At 42.8% G+C, this 15,793-nt stretch overlaps 1 protein-coding gene across 1 annotated transcript; it reads left to right on the plus strand.

The window, feature by feature from the left end:
• Nucleotides 1-739: 739 nt before the first annotated feature.
• Nucleotides 740-12,570, plus strand: LOC104280348 (solute carrier family 22 member 3-like; the record flags this gene model as incomplete). The annotated part of the gene is made up of 7 exons (XM_009877969.1): nucleotides 740-857; nucleotides 5,572-5,669; nucleotides 5,806-6,020; nucleotides 9,955-10,063; nucleotides 10,306-10,418; nucleotides 11,656-11,755; nucleotides 12,513-12,570. Coding segments are annotated over 7 exons (811 nt in total), but the record flags the coding sequence as incomplete, so codon positions are not given.
• Between the last annotated feature and the right edge of the window lie 3,223 nt (nucleotides 12,571-15,793).

A 15,793-nucleotide genomic window follows, 5' to 3' on the forward strand; every position in this document is an offset into this window, starting at 1 on the left:
TTTTCTCTTACGTACATGTAAAATCTTTTTCTGTTATTTCTAGTATCACTGGCCAGATTTGACTCTGTCAGGGCCTTAGCTTTTCTAACCTGGTCTCTGATTACACAAGCAACTTCCTTGTAATCATCCCAGGTTACCTTTAGACTCCTACTGTGGTCCCAAGTCTCCAGCACACAAGATGTTGTAGGTTAGGAAGAAGGTAATTGCATATTGTTGATTTTGACATTTTTAGTTCTTTTTAGGGACTTGCAGATGTGCATTACTTCCCTTTTTCTGTCCCAGGTCTTCCTCTCTTGTCAGCCACAGCTGGCCACAGCAGAACCCTGCTCTGGTCTTGCTTAGTCTAGTGCTGTTTATCTGGTTAACTTAACCAAAGTCTGCTTTTCCATCAGCCATAGAAACCCACCTCTCATTGTTCCTTGCTGTTCTACAGGCACCTTGTTTTCTTGCTGATTATCATACTTTTGACATCTATTGTGCAAAGACAACGGTTAATAGACAGATTTCCTGTTTTTTCAGCTTTTTAGAGTATTGACATAGTCTATTTCCTTCTTTCTTGACCACAAGATGAGATATTTTACAGGAGAGTGGCTGCAAAAACAGTCCACAAATGTTTCTCTATCCCAAAGAGTGAAAATTCAATGTGTTGTGTATTAACACAGGCAAAAAGCAAAGGACTTTGTTTTCTTTATGATATTAAAGGATGAAACCCCTATTTATGACTTCTGTGTCCTTACAGGGTGGTTCCTGAATCTCCACGTTGGCTCCTGACACGGAAAAAGGGAGAGAAGGCATTAAAAATTATGCACAACATTGCAAAACACAATGGGAAGTATCTCTCACCACATTACTCAGAGGTACTGCCATCTGTTTGAGCTAGAGACTTTTTTTTCCCAAATTTTCCTGATCTTTTAAAGGTTCAGGTGTGGTAAAATGCGTTCTTTTTATGTGATGGGCAACACTCTTGAAGTGTCACACCAGCACAAGATTGTTAGTCACATACCTACTTTGTTAATTGCAAGAGGGTAAAATTAAACTGACTGGAAAGGCATGGGCTGAAAAAAGAAGTTTGCAAAACAGTGAATCTGGTCTTTCGTTTGCAACACTCTTGCTTTAAAAACTTGTGGGGAAATATCAGAAACTAGCTTGAGGTCCAATGATATCTCCACAACAGATATCCTTTTAGCTGACAGGGTGGAGACATTAGGACCCACTTTCCTGACTCTTTTGCTAGAACTTGCTTTTACAAAGAGAAGATGATGCAGAAAATCAGAATTTAAGTTTAAATTTGCTTCCATCTCACTATGGGTAAAATATGCCCCAAATTTCAAAATGGGAAGCACTATCTGGGATTACTATTTATGAAATGGGAAGCACTATCTGGGATTACTATTTATGAAATAGGACAACAGAATTACAGAATTACAGAAATACAGAATTACAAGTGATCTTGGTGAAACTGAAAAAGCTGATGCATTTAAAGTGACACTGTTGTATCATTGCAACATCTGCCTTGTTCTGCACTGGGTGGCAACGCCTGGCTCTCAGACCATGTTTGCCATGGAACTGGCCTTATGGTTCAGCGATGACAACAGATGTAGATAAGGCTCCTGTTCTGTAACAAAACAGGTCTGGAGGCTAAATGCTAGCAATGATTTTCTTAGAAATCATTATTTGAACTAAGAAATACAGTCGCAAATTGTTAGCACACAGCAGCCCAGAGGTGGCATATTGCATACACTACAAGTATGTGAGAAACAAATTGTAATTTTCTTCTTGAAAAGAAATGACCTACATAAAATGTCTATCTATTAGTATACAGTAGTATCCTTTATGCCTACATACACACATATGCACGTTGATTTCTTTATAGAATCATAGAATTACAGAATGTCTTAGGCTGGAAGGGACCTTAGAGATCATCTAATCCAACCTCGCTGCCATGGGCAAGGATGCCCTTAACTAGACCAGGTTGCTCAAGACCTCATCCAACCTGTCCTTGAACACCTCCAGGGAGGAGGCATCCACAGCCTCTCTGGGCAATCCATTCCAAAGTCTTGCCACCCTCGTACTGAAGAATTTCTTTCTAAGATCCAATCTAAACCTGTTCTCCTTCAATTTAAATCGATTTCCCCTTGTCCTGTTGGTGGACACTGTTGTAACAGAACCACAGAATGTCTTATATGCAAAATGATCATATCTGACTTTTAACTTTTTCACTGAGTGTAAAGGCAAAAATTTTGAGATGGCAGTGTCTGAAGATGAGACTGATGTGTCCTGCCCTGCCAGGAAGGAACAACATGATGTGTGTTCTTTGTAACAGGTAGTTGACAACCTGGGTTCCCACAGCTTCATATCCTACCTAGGTGGAGGGAGGTGATTCTCCCCTTCTCCTCCACTCTCATGAGACCCCACCTGCACTACCATGCTCAGCTTTGGGGCCCATAGCATAAGAAAGACATGGAGGCCTTAAAAATGATCAGGGGGTTGGACAGGCTGAGAGAGTCAGAGTTGTTCAGCCTCGAGAAGAGAAGACTCTGAGGAGACTCCTTACACATCAGCATTTACAAAGCATCATGTCAGGACAGAGATATGTTTCTTTCCCTGCTTTTGTTTGAAGTTGTACTTAATTTTTTTCGGAAGTTCCCTGCTCATGACCCTAAGCCACTCACAGCTGCAGCAGATTAACCTCCACACATCCAGATTTATGCTGGATCTCTTCCTGGGACCTTTTTAACATACAGTGCCTGTCATTCTTGGTACTGTGCCCAGAGGAAAGAGAGCATCTCCATGAGTGTGTTAGTCACGGATTAAGTGTATTTCTCACATTAATTCACGTCAGACTTCTCTTTCACGAAGCAACTCCAGAATTTCCGGCAAAGTGCTGCAGGGTGGGAGGGACAGGGAGAAGTGAGAGGCATTATCCACCAGTGCATTTTGGCTAAGGTTTTCCAGTACAGCTGTAACAATTTCACAGGCCAAGTCCTTTACGCAGCTCTGGATTTAGCAGCCTTGCATTTTTACTGGCATGCAGGAACGACAAATGACCTTTGTATGAAAACAGATAAACAGTGTTTCTTTTGCCCTGTGAGTTACGACACTGTAGAGTTCAGGGCCATCCAGATCTCATTAAATTAGTTTTAAATCATAAACTCTTTTTTTTTTTCAGGTGTTCATAATTATCCTAGCATGATTTATTGTCAAGCTATTTTTTTTAATTCCTGGTCTCTGTCCAAAAGGAGAATAGACTGCAATCAGCTGAGTAAGAGAGAATTTTCTTGAGAGAGTTTTGGATCAGAATTCCTTCTCCCTTTATGTATATAAATATATATAGATTTGTACTATATAGACATATCTAGACATACATGTTTCTAGTATATATTAACTTAGATACATACATATTATAAACATGCATGGATGTATGATTCTTTGCAGAATTAAGCATGTTCAGAACTCGGTCTGCTATGAGGAATCTTTAAAAATTATTGCAGAAAAAATATGTAATTTTGTTGGAACATAAAAATGTGAGGGAAATTGTTTATAAAACTTTCTTCAGAGTTTTCAGATAGTGTATCTTTGGAAACATGGGCTCTGTCATTGAATTTCTGGCTGCACTAGTGTGAATAGCAGAGCTCTCCTTGACTTCAAAGAACAAAAGGAGGATTTTTTTCCCTACAAAGAGTTGACTTTCCTCAGTGATTTTTTTTCTTCATCCATAAAAAGTGCTCAGTCATGCCTGGGGATATTATGACTTTATTAAGACATAAAAATATATGGTATCAGCCATGCTGAGTTTATCTTTAGTCTTTTGGAAAAATAAAAACATATTTGCACAGTCACCACTGATAGCTGGCATTCTGCTCTTACAAACACAGTTATGGCAGCTTTATAGAGTGTTCAAGAGCAGTGCAAAAACCCAGCAACCTCTGCCTGCCCCACAGAGGGCTCTGGCATGCAGCAGGAGTGGCAGTGCTTTGAAGAAAACTTATGGCTCTGATTACAGAAGAAAAGCAAGAGAGAGTACGGAGGAAGTTCAAACAAACATGGAGTTTTTTTTGTCCATTTACAAAGTTTTGTTTCACTCGGTCGTGAAAAAGCCATGGGGAAATGCATCCAGCTGATTCTCACTGAAAAACATCTTGTTACCTTATGATGTGAAAAAAAAAAAAAGAGGGCAAAAGCTTTGGGTGCAGCCCTGGCTGAGTTGATAAGCCCCTTGGGAAATGCCTTTTGCTTTACCCGTGTTCTCACCATGGAACTGAATGTTTCCATCTGCTTTTCCATCCTTTATCCGTGTCTCTCTATTGGCTGGAATAGTTTTCTTGGGCTCCTGCACCTGCGTGGGCAGTAAGTGCTATGAGGTGTTTACTCCTCTCTTTACCGTCATAGGCCTCCTTTCAGGAGTGTGGGGAGGCAATAATTGAGACTCAAAGCATCCAGGCTGCCTGGAATCCTCCTGAAAACGGAACAACAGGTTTAATCCCGTGTTTCCCACAGCTGCTTTAAGAGCCCATGGCCATCCTAGATGCTACTGCCAGTTCTTGGGTGATCTCATGGTTGTCCCTGCCTAAGACCATCTCTGTCTTCTCTTCCTCATCTTCCCCATCTGCCAAATGAACTTTCAAACAAAAGGGCTGCCATCTGGCTTGGACATCATGATTAAAAAGCTGCTGGCCACAGTTAAAACCAGCCCCCATCAATGTGCCAAATCTCTTTTTGGCCTTGCTAATATTCTGGCTCAACAACATCCTGTGGCAACGAACTTCAGTATGTAAACTCAGACTACAAGAAATCCTGCCCTTTTCTGTTATTGTTAAACCTTCCAACTAATGATTTCACTGAGTGCCTCACTGTGACTGTATTGGAGGAAGCTGTGAACAGATTTACTACATTCTGCAGGCAACATGAGGACCGTTAATTCATGTTTTGCAACATTCTTTTCTTCCGGGGTAAAAGCCATGTTCAGCACGATGCTTGTGTATTTGATGACACGACGAGTAGTTGTATGCTTTGTAGCATGCAGGTGCCTTCGCCGATCTGCTCTTTCTCTCATTCCTCTTTTCTCCCAGCTGTCCAGCTGGGCCACCAGCCATGTTCCTAAGCCCGTTGCTGGCTGCTCATCCCCTCTCTCCCTGCTTCCTTCAGCCCATCATCTTGCCCTTCCTGCCACAGTCTCCTCCTCTCTGTCACCTCTGGCAAAAGGCAGCTCTGCTCCTGGTCACGCTGACATAACAATGACCACTTATTTCCTTCCAAGAAATTTCAGGTCAACCTCTCTCAGTTTATCACATGGAAATTGTTTTTCCACTCTCAAGTCAAGATTAGGGATTTAAATTTTTTTCCCCTGATTTTTGCATGATCATCACTAAGGAAAGCCCACAGCCATGTGCTGTTATAAGCTATTTCCCTTATCTGCACACTTCTCTGGAGCACTAAAAGCAATGAGCTGGCTCGTCAGCACCTTCGCTCACTGGACTGGAATATTGCTGAGCACCATGTTTACATAAAAACTCTGTCTCAGTACCTGCCTGACCCCTGATGACTGACTCTACTGCTTGCTTTTCTCCTCAGATCACTATTAGCAATGACGAGGTCAGAAACCCCTCTTTTCTTGACCTTGTGAGGACTCCCCAGATGAGGAGGAACACGCTCATCTTCATGTATGCCTGGTGAGTGCCCATGTCAGTCCACTTTGTTACCAGGGCAGTGGGTTTTTAAAGAAAAATTCCCCTGTGGATTTTAGAGTCTTTCCATCTCCGTGCAGTCATTTGTTTGCCTCTCAACATTTTTCCCTTTTCTTTTTAGGTTCGCAAGTGCCCTGATCTACCAAGGGCTTGTCATGCGCCTAGGAATTGTTGGAGGAAACCTCTACCTAGACTTCTTCATCTCAGGAGCTGTGGAGCTGCCTGCCGCTCTCCTGATTTTATTGACAATTGATCGCATTGGCCGGCGCCTTCCTTTTGCAATAAGCAACATCGTGGCGGGAATTGCATGCCTCATTAGTGCCTTCTTGCCAGAAGGTAATGCCTTTCCCAGCATCAGTCTCTCTAATTCAATGACTTCTCTATGAAACCCCTTAAGAAAGGACAACCGGTCACACAAAGCTGTAGATACAAGTAAAAAGTTCCTGGTGATGCAAGCAGTACTGCAACCTCTCTGGGCAGCGTGTTCCAGTGCTCTGTCACCCTCACAGGGAAAAAAATTTTCCTAGTATTTTTGTGGAACCTCCTATGCTTGCATCCATTGCCCCTCGTCCTGTCATCGAACATCACTGAAAAGAGCCTGACTCTGTCCTCCTGACGTCCCCCCTTGATATATTTATAAACATTTATGAGGTCACCCCTCAGCCTCCTCTTCTCCAGGCTGAAGAGACCCAGCTCCTTCAGCCTTTCCTCATAAGGGAGATGTTCCACTCCCTTCATCATCTTTGTGGCTCTGCGCTGGACTCTCTCCAGCAGTTCCCTGTCTCTCTTGAGCTGAGACACAATATTCCACACAATATTCCAGATGTGGCCTCACCAGGGCAGAGTAGAGGAGGAGGGGAACCTCTCTCGACCTACTAGCCACATGTCTTCTAAGATACCCCAGGATGCCATTGGCCTTCTTGGCCAGGCGGGCACATTGCTGGCTCATGGTCATCCTGCCGTCCACCAGAACCCCCAGGTCCCTGTCCCTTACGTTGCTCTCCAACAGGTCAGCCCCCAACCTACACTGGTACATGGGGTTGTTCCTTCAAGACTCTACAATTCCCCTTGCTGTATTTCGTAAAATTTCTCTCCACTCAACTCTTCAGCCTGTCTAGGTCTCACTGGATGGCAGCAAAGCCTTCTGGTGTGTCACTCTGTTCCCTTATCCAGGTCTCCACTAGATACAGACTTCCAACTGGACTCTGCCCCATGGACCACAACTCTCTGACTTCTTCCTTTCAACCAGTTCACAATTCATTTCACTACTCAATCATCCAGACCACATTTCCTCAGTTTAGCTACGAGGATGCTGTGGGAGACGAAGTCAAATGCTTTACTGAAATGGCCATATATGTAATGGCCATATCTTTGATGGGTGATGAGCAACAGCTGGGTGTAGTCCTACAAAACATGTGTGTAAAGGCCCTGTAATATTTTTGAAGAAAAATGGAAAGGGAGAGTATACAAACATAAAGGGGAAATACATTCCCCAACACTTAATGTAAGAAATCAGTGATTCAGCTGAGGCAGCTTAGTGTCCTTCTCATTTGTGAATAAAACAACGCAAACCACAACAAAACGTAGGGGCTGTGGCAGACAGCATGGAAATTGTTGCCCTGCCCTCACCCTCCCAGGGGTTTGGGAAATGTTAAGGAGTTGGAGGAAAAATATAGCTTTTGATCAAGCCATTCCTATCTGGTTTCAAGGACAACTAAAAGGTCTGGTCCGGCACACAGGCTTCCCAGAACTCCTATCTTTTCTTTAAACTGTTTTTCCTCCTGTGTATTATTTTTATTCCTGGGGAAGCTTTAGTGTAGCTGGGGACTGGTAGCTGAACAGACGTTAGAGAGGCTTATTGCTTCCCAGAGATGTTCCTGTCAAACAAGGGGACAGTCATGGCTAGCCTTAGAAGTTTTAGTTCTCAAAGTTATATCGTGGGGCAATCATTTTCCTAGAGAAGAGCCATGAGAAGCCACTTCAAGAATAGGAGGGGCCCATGAAAACAGGCAGGTTTGTGGTGAGTGCAGAATGAAATCCTTTACAGAGATCTGTTCACCTCTGTCTCAGTTAACTCACTTTAAAGCAGTTCCTCCAAAAGTATCTAAAATTAATGCTCTGCAATATCACATTGTCATCACTTGCTTGCGTTCATTGATTTGATCATTGAAGTCTGTGAAGATTGACTCTGCTGTCCTGGTGGATTTTCACCAGGTCTCTGCTTTGTGCCTCTCACAAGACACACCACATGACAAGTGGATGCTGGCCACCCCATGCTCCCGTGGCAGCTTCCCTGACAGAGGACATAGCAGTTCAGGCACAGAGGACCTGGTCACCGTGTCATTATCGTTTCACTCTGTCAACTGGGACAGCAGGGACTGGAGACTGTTGATTGCTGGGGTGCTAGGGCTGTTTTGGGAGGAGGAAACAAAGAGAGATACTGGGCAATTAATCCTGCAGGACATTCGCCTCAGTACCTTCATGTACTTTGGGCCACACCATAAGCTGGGCATGATGCAGCAGGTCTGGGGCTAGAGTAGGAGCATCATGATGTGAGAAAGTGGTGGCCTGGGGCCAGCAGGATGCTGCCACCAGCCCCAGCCTCCTCTTTCTCAGTAGTGGTGAAGTGCTGAGGTGATGCTGCTCAAGTGAGGAGAGGACAGCCTATGGACAGCCTACTCAAAGATGGGACTCCCAAGGTCCAAGTGTTGCTTTCAAGAAAAGTCTGTTTATACAGATGGGGAAATGCTGCAGTGGCAGCTTGTGAGAGGTTCATCACACTAGGGTGCTCTCACAGCTTGAGTTCCTTGGCAGAGTGAGGAGACATTCAGACGTCAGCTTCACCTTGGGGGTCTGGTGGACTGAAAGGGTGCCAGGGACACAATGTGGGTTTGTTTTCTTCTTTATAGCTTTTGCTTTTCTCATAAGTCTTTGAAAACAGAACTTTTCAGGGCAAAGGCAGAGTCTCATAACATGGGATGAAATTTGATGGGGATTTGTTTGGTTGTTTTGGAAGAGAAATAACCCCAAGCATCTACTTTTTAGTTCAGAAACAATTGAAATATTTTCTTTTTCTTCCTACTGAAGTTTTGACTAAACACAATCACTGTCATAGCCCTCCTCAGTGGCAGAACTCCCCTTCGTGCCAAGTTCAGGCTTGTTGTTTCACTCACTGCCCTGTCTGCTGGGTCATGGTTAGACCATACAGGAGACCGTCCTCTCCCACGGGCATTGCAGAAGTGCTTATTTTGTTCCTTGTGATGCTCCTCCAGAGGCCACCGGCTCTCCAGAGAGGGGTCTCAGAATGTTGAGGGGTTGCATGTGCTGAGACACAATGGCTCTGTCCTGCAGTGAAGATGTGGCCATTGCACCTTCGGCTGATGTATAAGGGCAGTGGCTGCACACCAGAGCTGGAGTAGAACTGGGAGAGCTGAGCAGAGCCACCCGTGTGATCTAAGGCCCCTGGGCTGATTGTGTTGGGTACAAAGACAAGCATCAAGGAAGGGAAGGGGGAAGATGTCCAGGTGTAGCATTTTTAGGAGTGTGGAGCTCAGAGACGTGGTTTAGTGGTGGACCTGGCATTGCTAGGTTAACGCTTGGACTTGACGATCTTAAAGGTCTTTTCCAATCAAAAGGATGTTGTGGTTCTATGTTTCTAATGTGCAATGGCTAGACAAATTACAAAGTGTAGTTAGCCCGCTCTAGAGAGAATTGTTTTACTGTAGTATCCCTGGAGACATTTAAAAGATACAGATGTGGCACTTTGGACATGGTTTAGTGGCAGACCTGACAGTGTTAGGTTTGCAGTTGGGCTTGATGATTCTAAAGATCTTTTCCAATCTAAATGACTCTGATTCCATGTACCTTTAGAGGTAGTTTCTTTGTGGTAGAAGGCCTTGGGAGATGACTCATTAGTGCTTCTTGCAGTATAACTTCCCTTTATGAGTAAATGTTCCTTTCCAGAGCACAAGTTAGACGTGGTCATGGAAGCTTATAAAGTTCATTCTCTCATTCATGCTGTTATGCTCCATCAGCATCTTGAATCAAATGACTAGAAGTGATTTCTAATTCTCCAAAATAGCCTGACATGATGCTGGAAAGCGATAAATGTCACTATATATTGATATGTACAACAGCAGCCTTTCAGTCTGATTTGCAACGATGCAGTGTTTCTGTGAGGTAGCTTCTGCTGGCAGGGCCTGGAGCTCTCAGAAGTGTTCTGCTGGTGCAGCAAAGTGCACTTCACCAGGGTTTCTTTTTAAATGAACAGATATCCCATGGCTCAAAATGACAGTTGCCACGCTGGGAAGACTGAGCATCACAATATCTTTTGAAATTGTCTATCTTGTGAACAGTGAATTGTACCCAACAACACTGAGGTAAGTTGAAAGCTCTCAGGAATCTCTCAACTTTTCACTCTGCTTTTTCACATTCCCTATTTCATTGCTGTTTAGTAAAACTTGGTTTTCTCCAGTTTCCTAACTTAATAGCAACTGCTCAACCTGGATGGCATATACTGATGAGATTATTTCTGGGCTAAGTCTACACACTGCTACTTAAACTGCTGGTTCATCTGTTTGGTAGTACCTCTTAAATATCTGGCACTATTTTTCTTTTGCAGAAACTTTGGTGTTTCCCTGTGCTCAAGTTTGTGTGACCTGGGTGGGACCATAGCCCCATTCCTGGTTTTCCGATTAGCAGCCGTTTGGTTGGAGCTACCTCTAATTATTTTCAGTAAGATTTGATTTAAAACGTACTTTTAATTTAAATATCCTCCTCTCAACAGAGCTTTTCTTTTGGGGTAAAAGTGTACTGTGTAGCCTCATGTGCCCCTCAGATTGGCTTCTTCATGCCTAGAGCAAGAGGGTGAACTGAAAATGAAACTGAGCTGAGGGTGAAAAGTGACTGATTTCAAGGCATGACATGGAAGAGCTTAGGTCTGCTTAGGTAACTTAGCTGAATGAGCATAAAAGAAAATATGTGAGGTGCTTTAAGACTGAGAAACGTTACAGCTAAGTTCTGTAATTGCACAGAAGTAAGCCTCATCTCTCAAGAGTAAAGACTGATGTCCTTTAAAAAACACTTGGTTTGGATTTTTTGGTAGATACTTGACTAGAGATGTTGTATTAAATATAATTTTGTATTACTGTCAAACTCTTTTCTTTAGTTGCATTCTGGAAAAAAAAATGAGCCCTGAGGAATAATTCTACATAAACCAAATTAGTTACTCCCAACAAGGAAATCAGAGTGTGGCTAAACCAGACTTCCAAGAGACACATATGGCTGGGAAAAAGGTGAAAGGGATAGGATAGAATAAGAAGGTACTAATGACAACATTAGCTGAAGATAAAAATGAAAAGACAAAAGACATTTTAAACGATTACTATTATTCCAAGAATAGACATATATAGAATTAGGTTGTTCTCATTATCTAATTTGGAAATGCTGCTGCTGCTGAAGGACATATGAATTCCCTCTGTCTTGATTAAAAAACTGCAAAATCAGAAAGGATCAGAAAGTAGTCTACAACATTCAGGGAACATTTTACTTTTTGATCCAACCCTTCTATTTTTTATTTATTACATTATTTAAATTGTATTTAAGAAATTATTCCAAAATGACCATTCCTGATGAACTATTTCAGACTGGCTCTTTCCCAAGGATGAATTTTATTTTGAATCACATAATCTGATTTGGCCATGGATAAACAAAGAGTATTTCAGGAAAATCTCAATGGTCTCAAGAAACACATGATGGAGTCCATTGAACAAAGGCAGATTTGTCTTACATGAGAAATACCATCCTGGCTTCCATGCAGTTTGTATATATTGTCTGTGTGCACTTTTTGAGTTTTAAGATCTTCCTTTTAGGGCAATTCAGGCTGCAAATGAACCCCTAGCCCACAAGGTCTTTTTGTAAAAGATTAACTTACTGTAAAAAAAAATGTAACGATTTTCAATGTCCATTGTAGGTATTCTCGCAGTTGTCTGTGGGCTCCTAGTAATGCTTTTACCAGAGACAAAAGGAATCTCTTTACCGGAGACAGTGGATGATGTGGAGCAGCTTTCAAGGTATGGTATATATTTTCTTACTTTTACTTGGGTGAGATTTCCTGAGGGTGTTTTCCTCCAACCTTACCGGCCACCATAAATTGTTGATGTTTTCCAAGTATCAAAGTAAATTTCCTAGTAAGGTTGATGTCATGTGCAGGTGTTATTTTCTTCAATAGAAATGTAAACTTTTCAGTACCACTAAGGAAGGTTGTTTTGAAAAAAAGTATAGGGGTAGAATCTGTATTTTTCTCATAGAGACACAAAGCTGTCTTGCGGGCCTCTAGAAGCAGAACCTAATAGTGTGCAAGAGAGATACTGCAAAGTTTAGCCTACAACTCTGTACTCAGGAAAACCAGCCATTTCCTCAAACAAAGCATCCTGTGAAGATGGGTCCTTGATCATGGGAACATTTTCACAATTTGTGAAGTCCCAAAAAAGTCACCTGCAAGATGAATTTATATCTGAAGAGTTGTAGGCACAGCTTTCCCATTGCTGGCACACAGCCAGCCAAACTGTTCACTGCACTGCAGGCGTGCAGGCAACACTTACACCTTGGCTAAATTTCTTGAGGAGCTAATGCTGTACATCAATGTTTCAAGCAGTTGCTTTGGATATTATGTTGACACATTTTGCCTGCTTAAACGTACAACTAAAGAAAGAAGAATCTTTCTATGCAGAAAGTAAATGTTTTGGTACTGCAGCTTGTACTACAATAGGAGTACATATTTTCCTGTTTCACTCACCTTTATATCCCTTTCCCTTTCTCTTTCTTCAGTCATTTTGGTAAATGTGGCAAGAAACGGAAACACCGGGATACCAACTCTTATATTTGACATTTGAAGGACAGCACTGAGCAAAGAACTGTCTTCCCATACTGGGAATTTTTTCTCCACCAACACTTCGAAGTTTGTTGCAGAGTATGAATTAAACTTTGTGTTCTTCTAAGCATAAGGACATTTAAAACAAGCAGTGTATTTTTCTATAAATATGGAATAAATTAATTTTTTTCTGATTATGCTGTTTGCAGGAAGGGAACACTCCGTGATTCTTGGTAAAGAACAGAACAGCTTTTAAAACATGCACTATTCAGCTCAGTGAGCTCTTATTTATTTCACTATATATTTGAGCCATTTTTTAATTTCTATTGTTAGCATACACTTTTTGGTGGGGAGGATTTGAAACAGTAGTGCTTGTTTAAGATCTTGAGGAGGAGGAGGGGATGAGTATTCTGACTTCTTCTCCCTTGCCTTTGGAGAATGTGGACAAAGACAAGATCTCATGGCTCAGGAAGGAGGGTGCTGATCAGGGAGACTCTTTCTCTGGTTGGGAGGGATGCGAATCAGTGGTGTGCATCAGGAGACCCTCACCCTGGTCCGATCCTCTCTCTCAGAGAGCTTCTGTCACAAAAGCCCTGCTTCCCTCTGTGTTCAAGGGCTTTCTGAAATGGGGCAGCAGTCTCCCTCCTCTCTTTCCAGGGCTTTCTGTGGGTGTCACATCCTACACAGGGCATTAGCTCTGCAGGACAGATTGTCCTGCTGCATATTAGTGCCTCCCCCCAGACCCAGCTGGGGTTCATGTGACACCCCATTGTCCTGTCCCCTGGCCAGGAACCTCTGTGTCTCTGAGGGAAGGGCTTCTACTTTTTCCAGTCCTGTCTTTCAAGAGCATGCTGAATTTTTTTCTGTGCTCAAACATGCTCTCTGCCCATCTCTACAACCCAAATTCCTTTGCCTTGACAACTGCCAAGGTGACCTGCAATTTCTGCCTTCTGTCTATTATTATTATTTGTCATCTTTCTATCCTGGGGATAAACTATTTGAGTTGTTGACAGCGATGTTAAGCTGTCTTGGGAAGATGGGCAGGGATGAGACAAGAGCTTTGGTTATGGAGGGAAATGTTAACTGGTCCTCATTGTTTGAAGCTGGCATGTTGCAGAATAACTTGGATCTGTGGCTCTGCAAGCAGACAGGAGGGACAGCCTGCCTTTCCTTCCAGCTGTATGACCTTCTTCATCAAGCACTGGGTCCTGCCCATGGACAGGTAAAGAATACACTCCTTGAAAAGATGTGGTGTTGAAAAGGTTACCAACAGAGAATTTAAAAAACCAAAAGAAAGCCAGTGAGCTCTTTTAAGGAGCCTTCTAAGTTCAGAAAATAATGTATTTGGCATAAGCAAATGTACGATTGAGTTTTGAAGGTTCATACCACAGATGAGTAGTGCTAACATTACAGTCAGTGCATCTGAATGACTACTGCTTCAGCCTCCCCATCTTAAGAGCGTGTATAGGCAGGTACCTGCCCAGGGGTGCAGGTGAGGATTGTACCATGCATTTCAACAGTTCTGGACTTTCCCTGCCTTTTCCCAGCAACTGCCCATAACGCCAACTCTGCTGGAAGAAAACAGGGCTTTTCCTAGTAATCTCTGTCTAGTGTTTGCATACTTTGAGCAGTTAGCGATAAAGGGCTGTCTTTCAAGGCTATTTCTAACTTCCTCTGAGGCATAGTTGAAGGTCAATGGGATGCTTAGCAAAAGTCAGTAGTGACTGAAAGTCATAGAACTAAATAAGCATCTCATATTATAGCAGTCTGGCTAATTGGCAATATTTAGATGACAACCGAAAACTGGAGCTGCTGCTGCAGGAAGAAACCTCCTCCTACATCAACAGAGTCTTCTGCAGACAGCTGTAAACTTCCCAGCTGGCTGGAAGAGACCAGCCCTGAACTGGAAGCTGTGGGTTTGCACTGGCCTGGTGCCATGTCTCAGCCCTAACGTCCTCACACACGGCCAGCCTTCACTGCAGGCCCAGCCCTCAGAGAGCCAGTGTGAGGCAATCAAATGTGATGCTCTGTGAGCTGAGCCTCACTCTTCCTTTTAATGTTTGTTTTTGTGAATTTTGATGTTTTTTCATCAGTTGCTGCAGTTTGAGAAGGACAGTGGGGATTGTTTAGAGCTACAGCTTGCCAGAGAAATGTCATTATTACTTGCCAGATGCTGCTGTTTGTGGACAACTAAAATGTGTCAAGAAGTGAGAGAAAGAAAGACTTGTTTTTGGCCTTTCAGGCTGTTCTTTGTCTTGCATAGCATCATATGCTGCTCAGAAGAGAATATAAGTGAATTATTTCAGTCTGTAAAATGCAGGACCAATTTTAGAAGTTTGGATGTATTTGTTTCCTGAAAATTTGTATGTAAAGGACAGCAGGAAAAAACCTGTGTATATGTTCTGACTTCTGATATGAGAGTACTTAACAACTTCAGGCAGAGTTTGATTCTGGTAATGGCCCCTGTGCTAATTCTTACCCCTAACAGCAGGATTTTGTAAGATGGAAAATCCTCCCATCTCTGTGAGACTTTGGATTGTCTCCTGAAGGTTGAGAAGTGGGTAGTAACCTGCGGTACGACCAGCGGTCTGGTCTCTGTGGGGTTATACAGCTGTGGGTGAGAGGAAGCCGATGAGGTGGTGGAAGCAAAGGGAGAACTTCAGCAAGGGAAGTCCCCAGGGCAAACCAGCCAAAGTCATGCAAACGACTAGAAAGGCTGTTGTTATATATTCATAAGGAGGAGTTATAAATTCATATGTGCCTCAAAACACTTAATATATTAAGCCTTACAGGTAAGTACTATAAACTTCTTAGGTGAGAGAGTAGCGTTCTTCTAAGTTGTATGGGATGTCACTTAAAGGCTGTCATGACCCACTTCAGTGAGAGGCACCTCTTCAGAGAGGCCAAACACTGCCAGCTTTAGTTGTCTTGCCCATGTTATACTTCAGAGGCTCAGTGAGAGATGTGATGTGCATAGCAGACAAAGGATCACCTTACCACCACCAAAGACATACGTTCAACATGACCTCAGACACGCAGGAGCTGTATTATTTCTGCCTGCAAAGAGATTCCTCAAACCAACAAATGAGAGATTGTTCTACTTGGCCCAAATGTGCTGGTGTCACCAAATTTAGCTCATTATTTCATCTAGCCTGTGCAAGTAGTTAGTGATAAGTGGCAATTTTAACTGCCGTTGATACTCTTGCAGGAGAAGATCACAATTTACACACTCTAGGAA

The sequence above is a fragment of the Apaloderma vittatum genome, unplaced genomic scaffold (assembly GCF_000703405.1).
Source record: "Apaloderma vittatum isolate BGI_N311 unplaced genomic scaffold, ASM70340v1 scaffold4941, whole genome shotgun sequence".
Taxonomy (NCBI): domain Eukaryota; kingdom Metazoa; phylum Chordata; class Aves; order Trogoniformes; family Trogonidae; genus Apaloderma; species Apaloderma vittatum.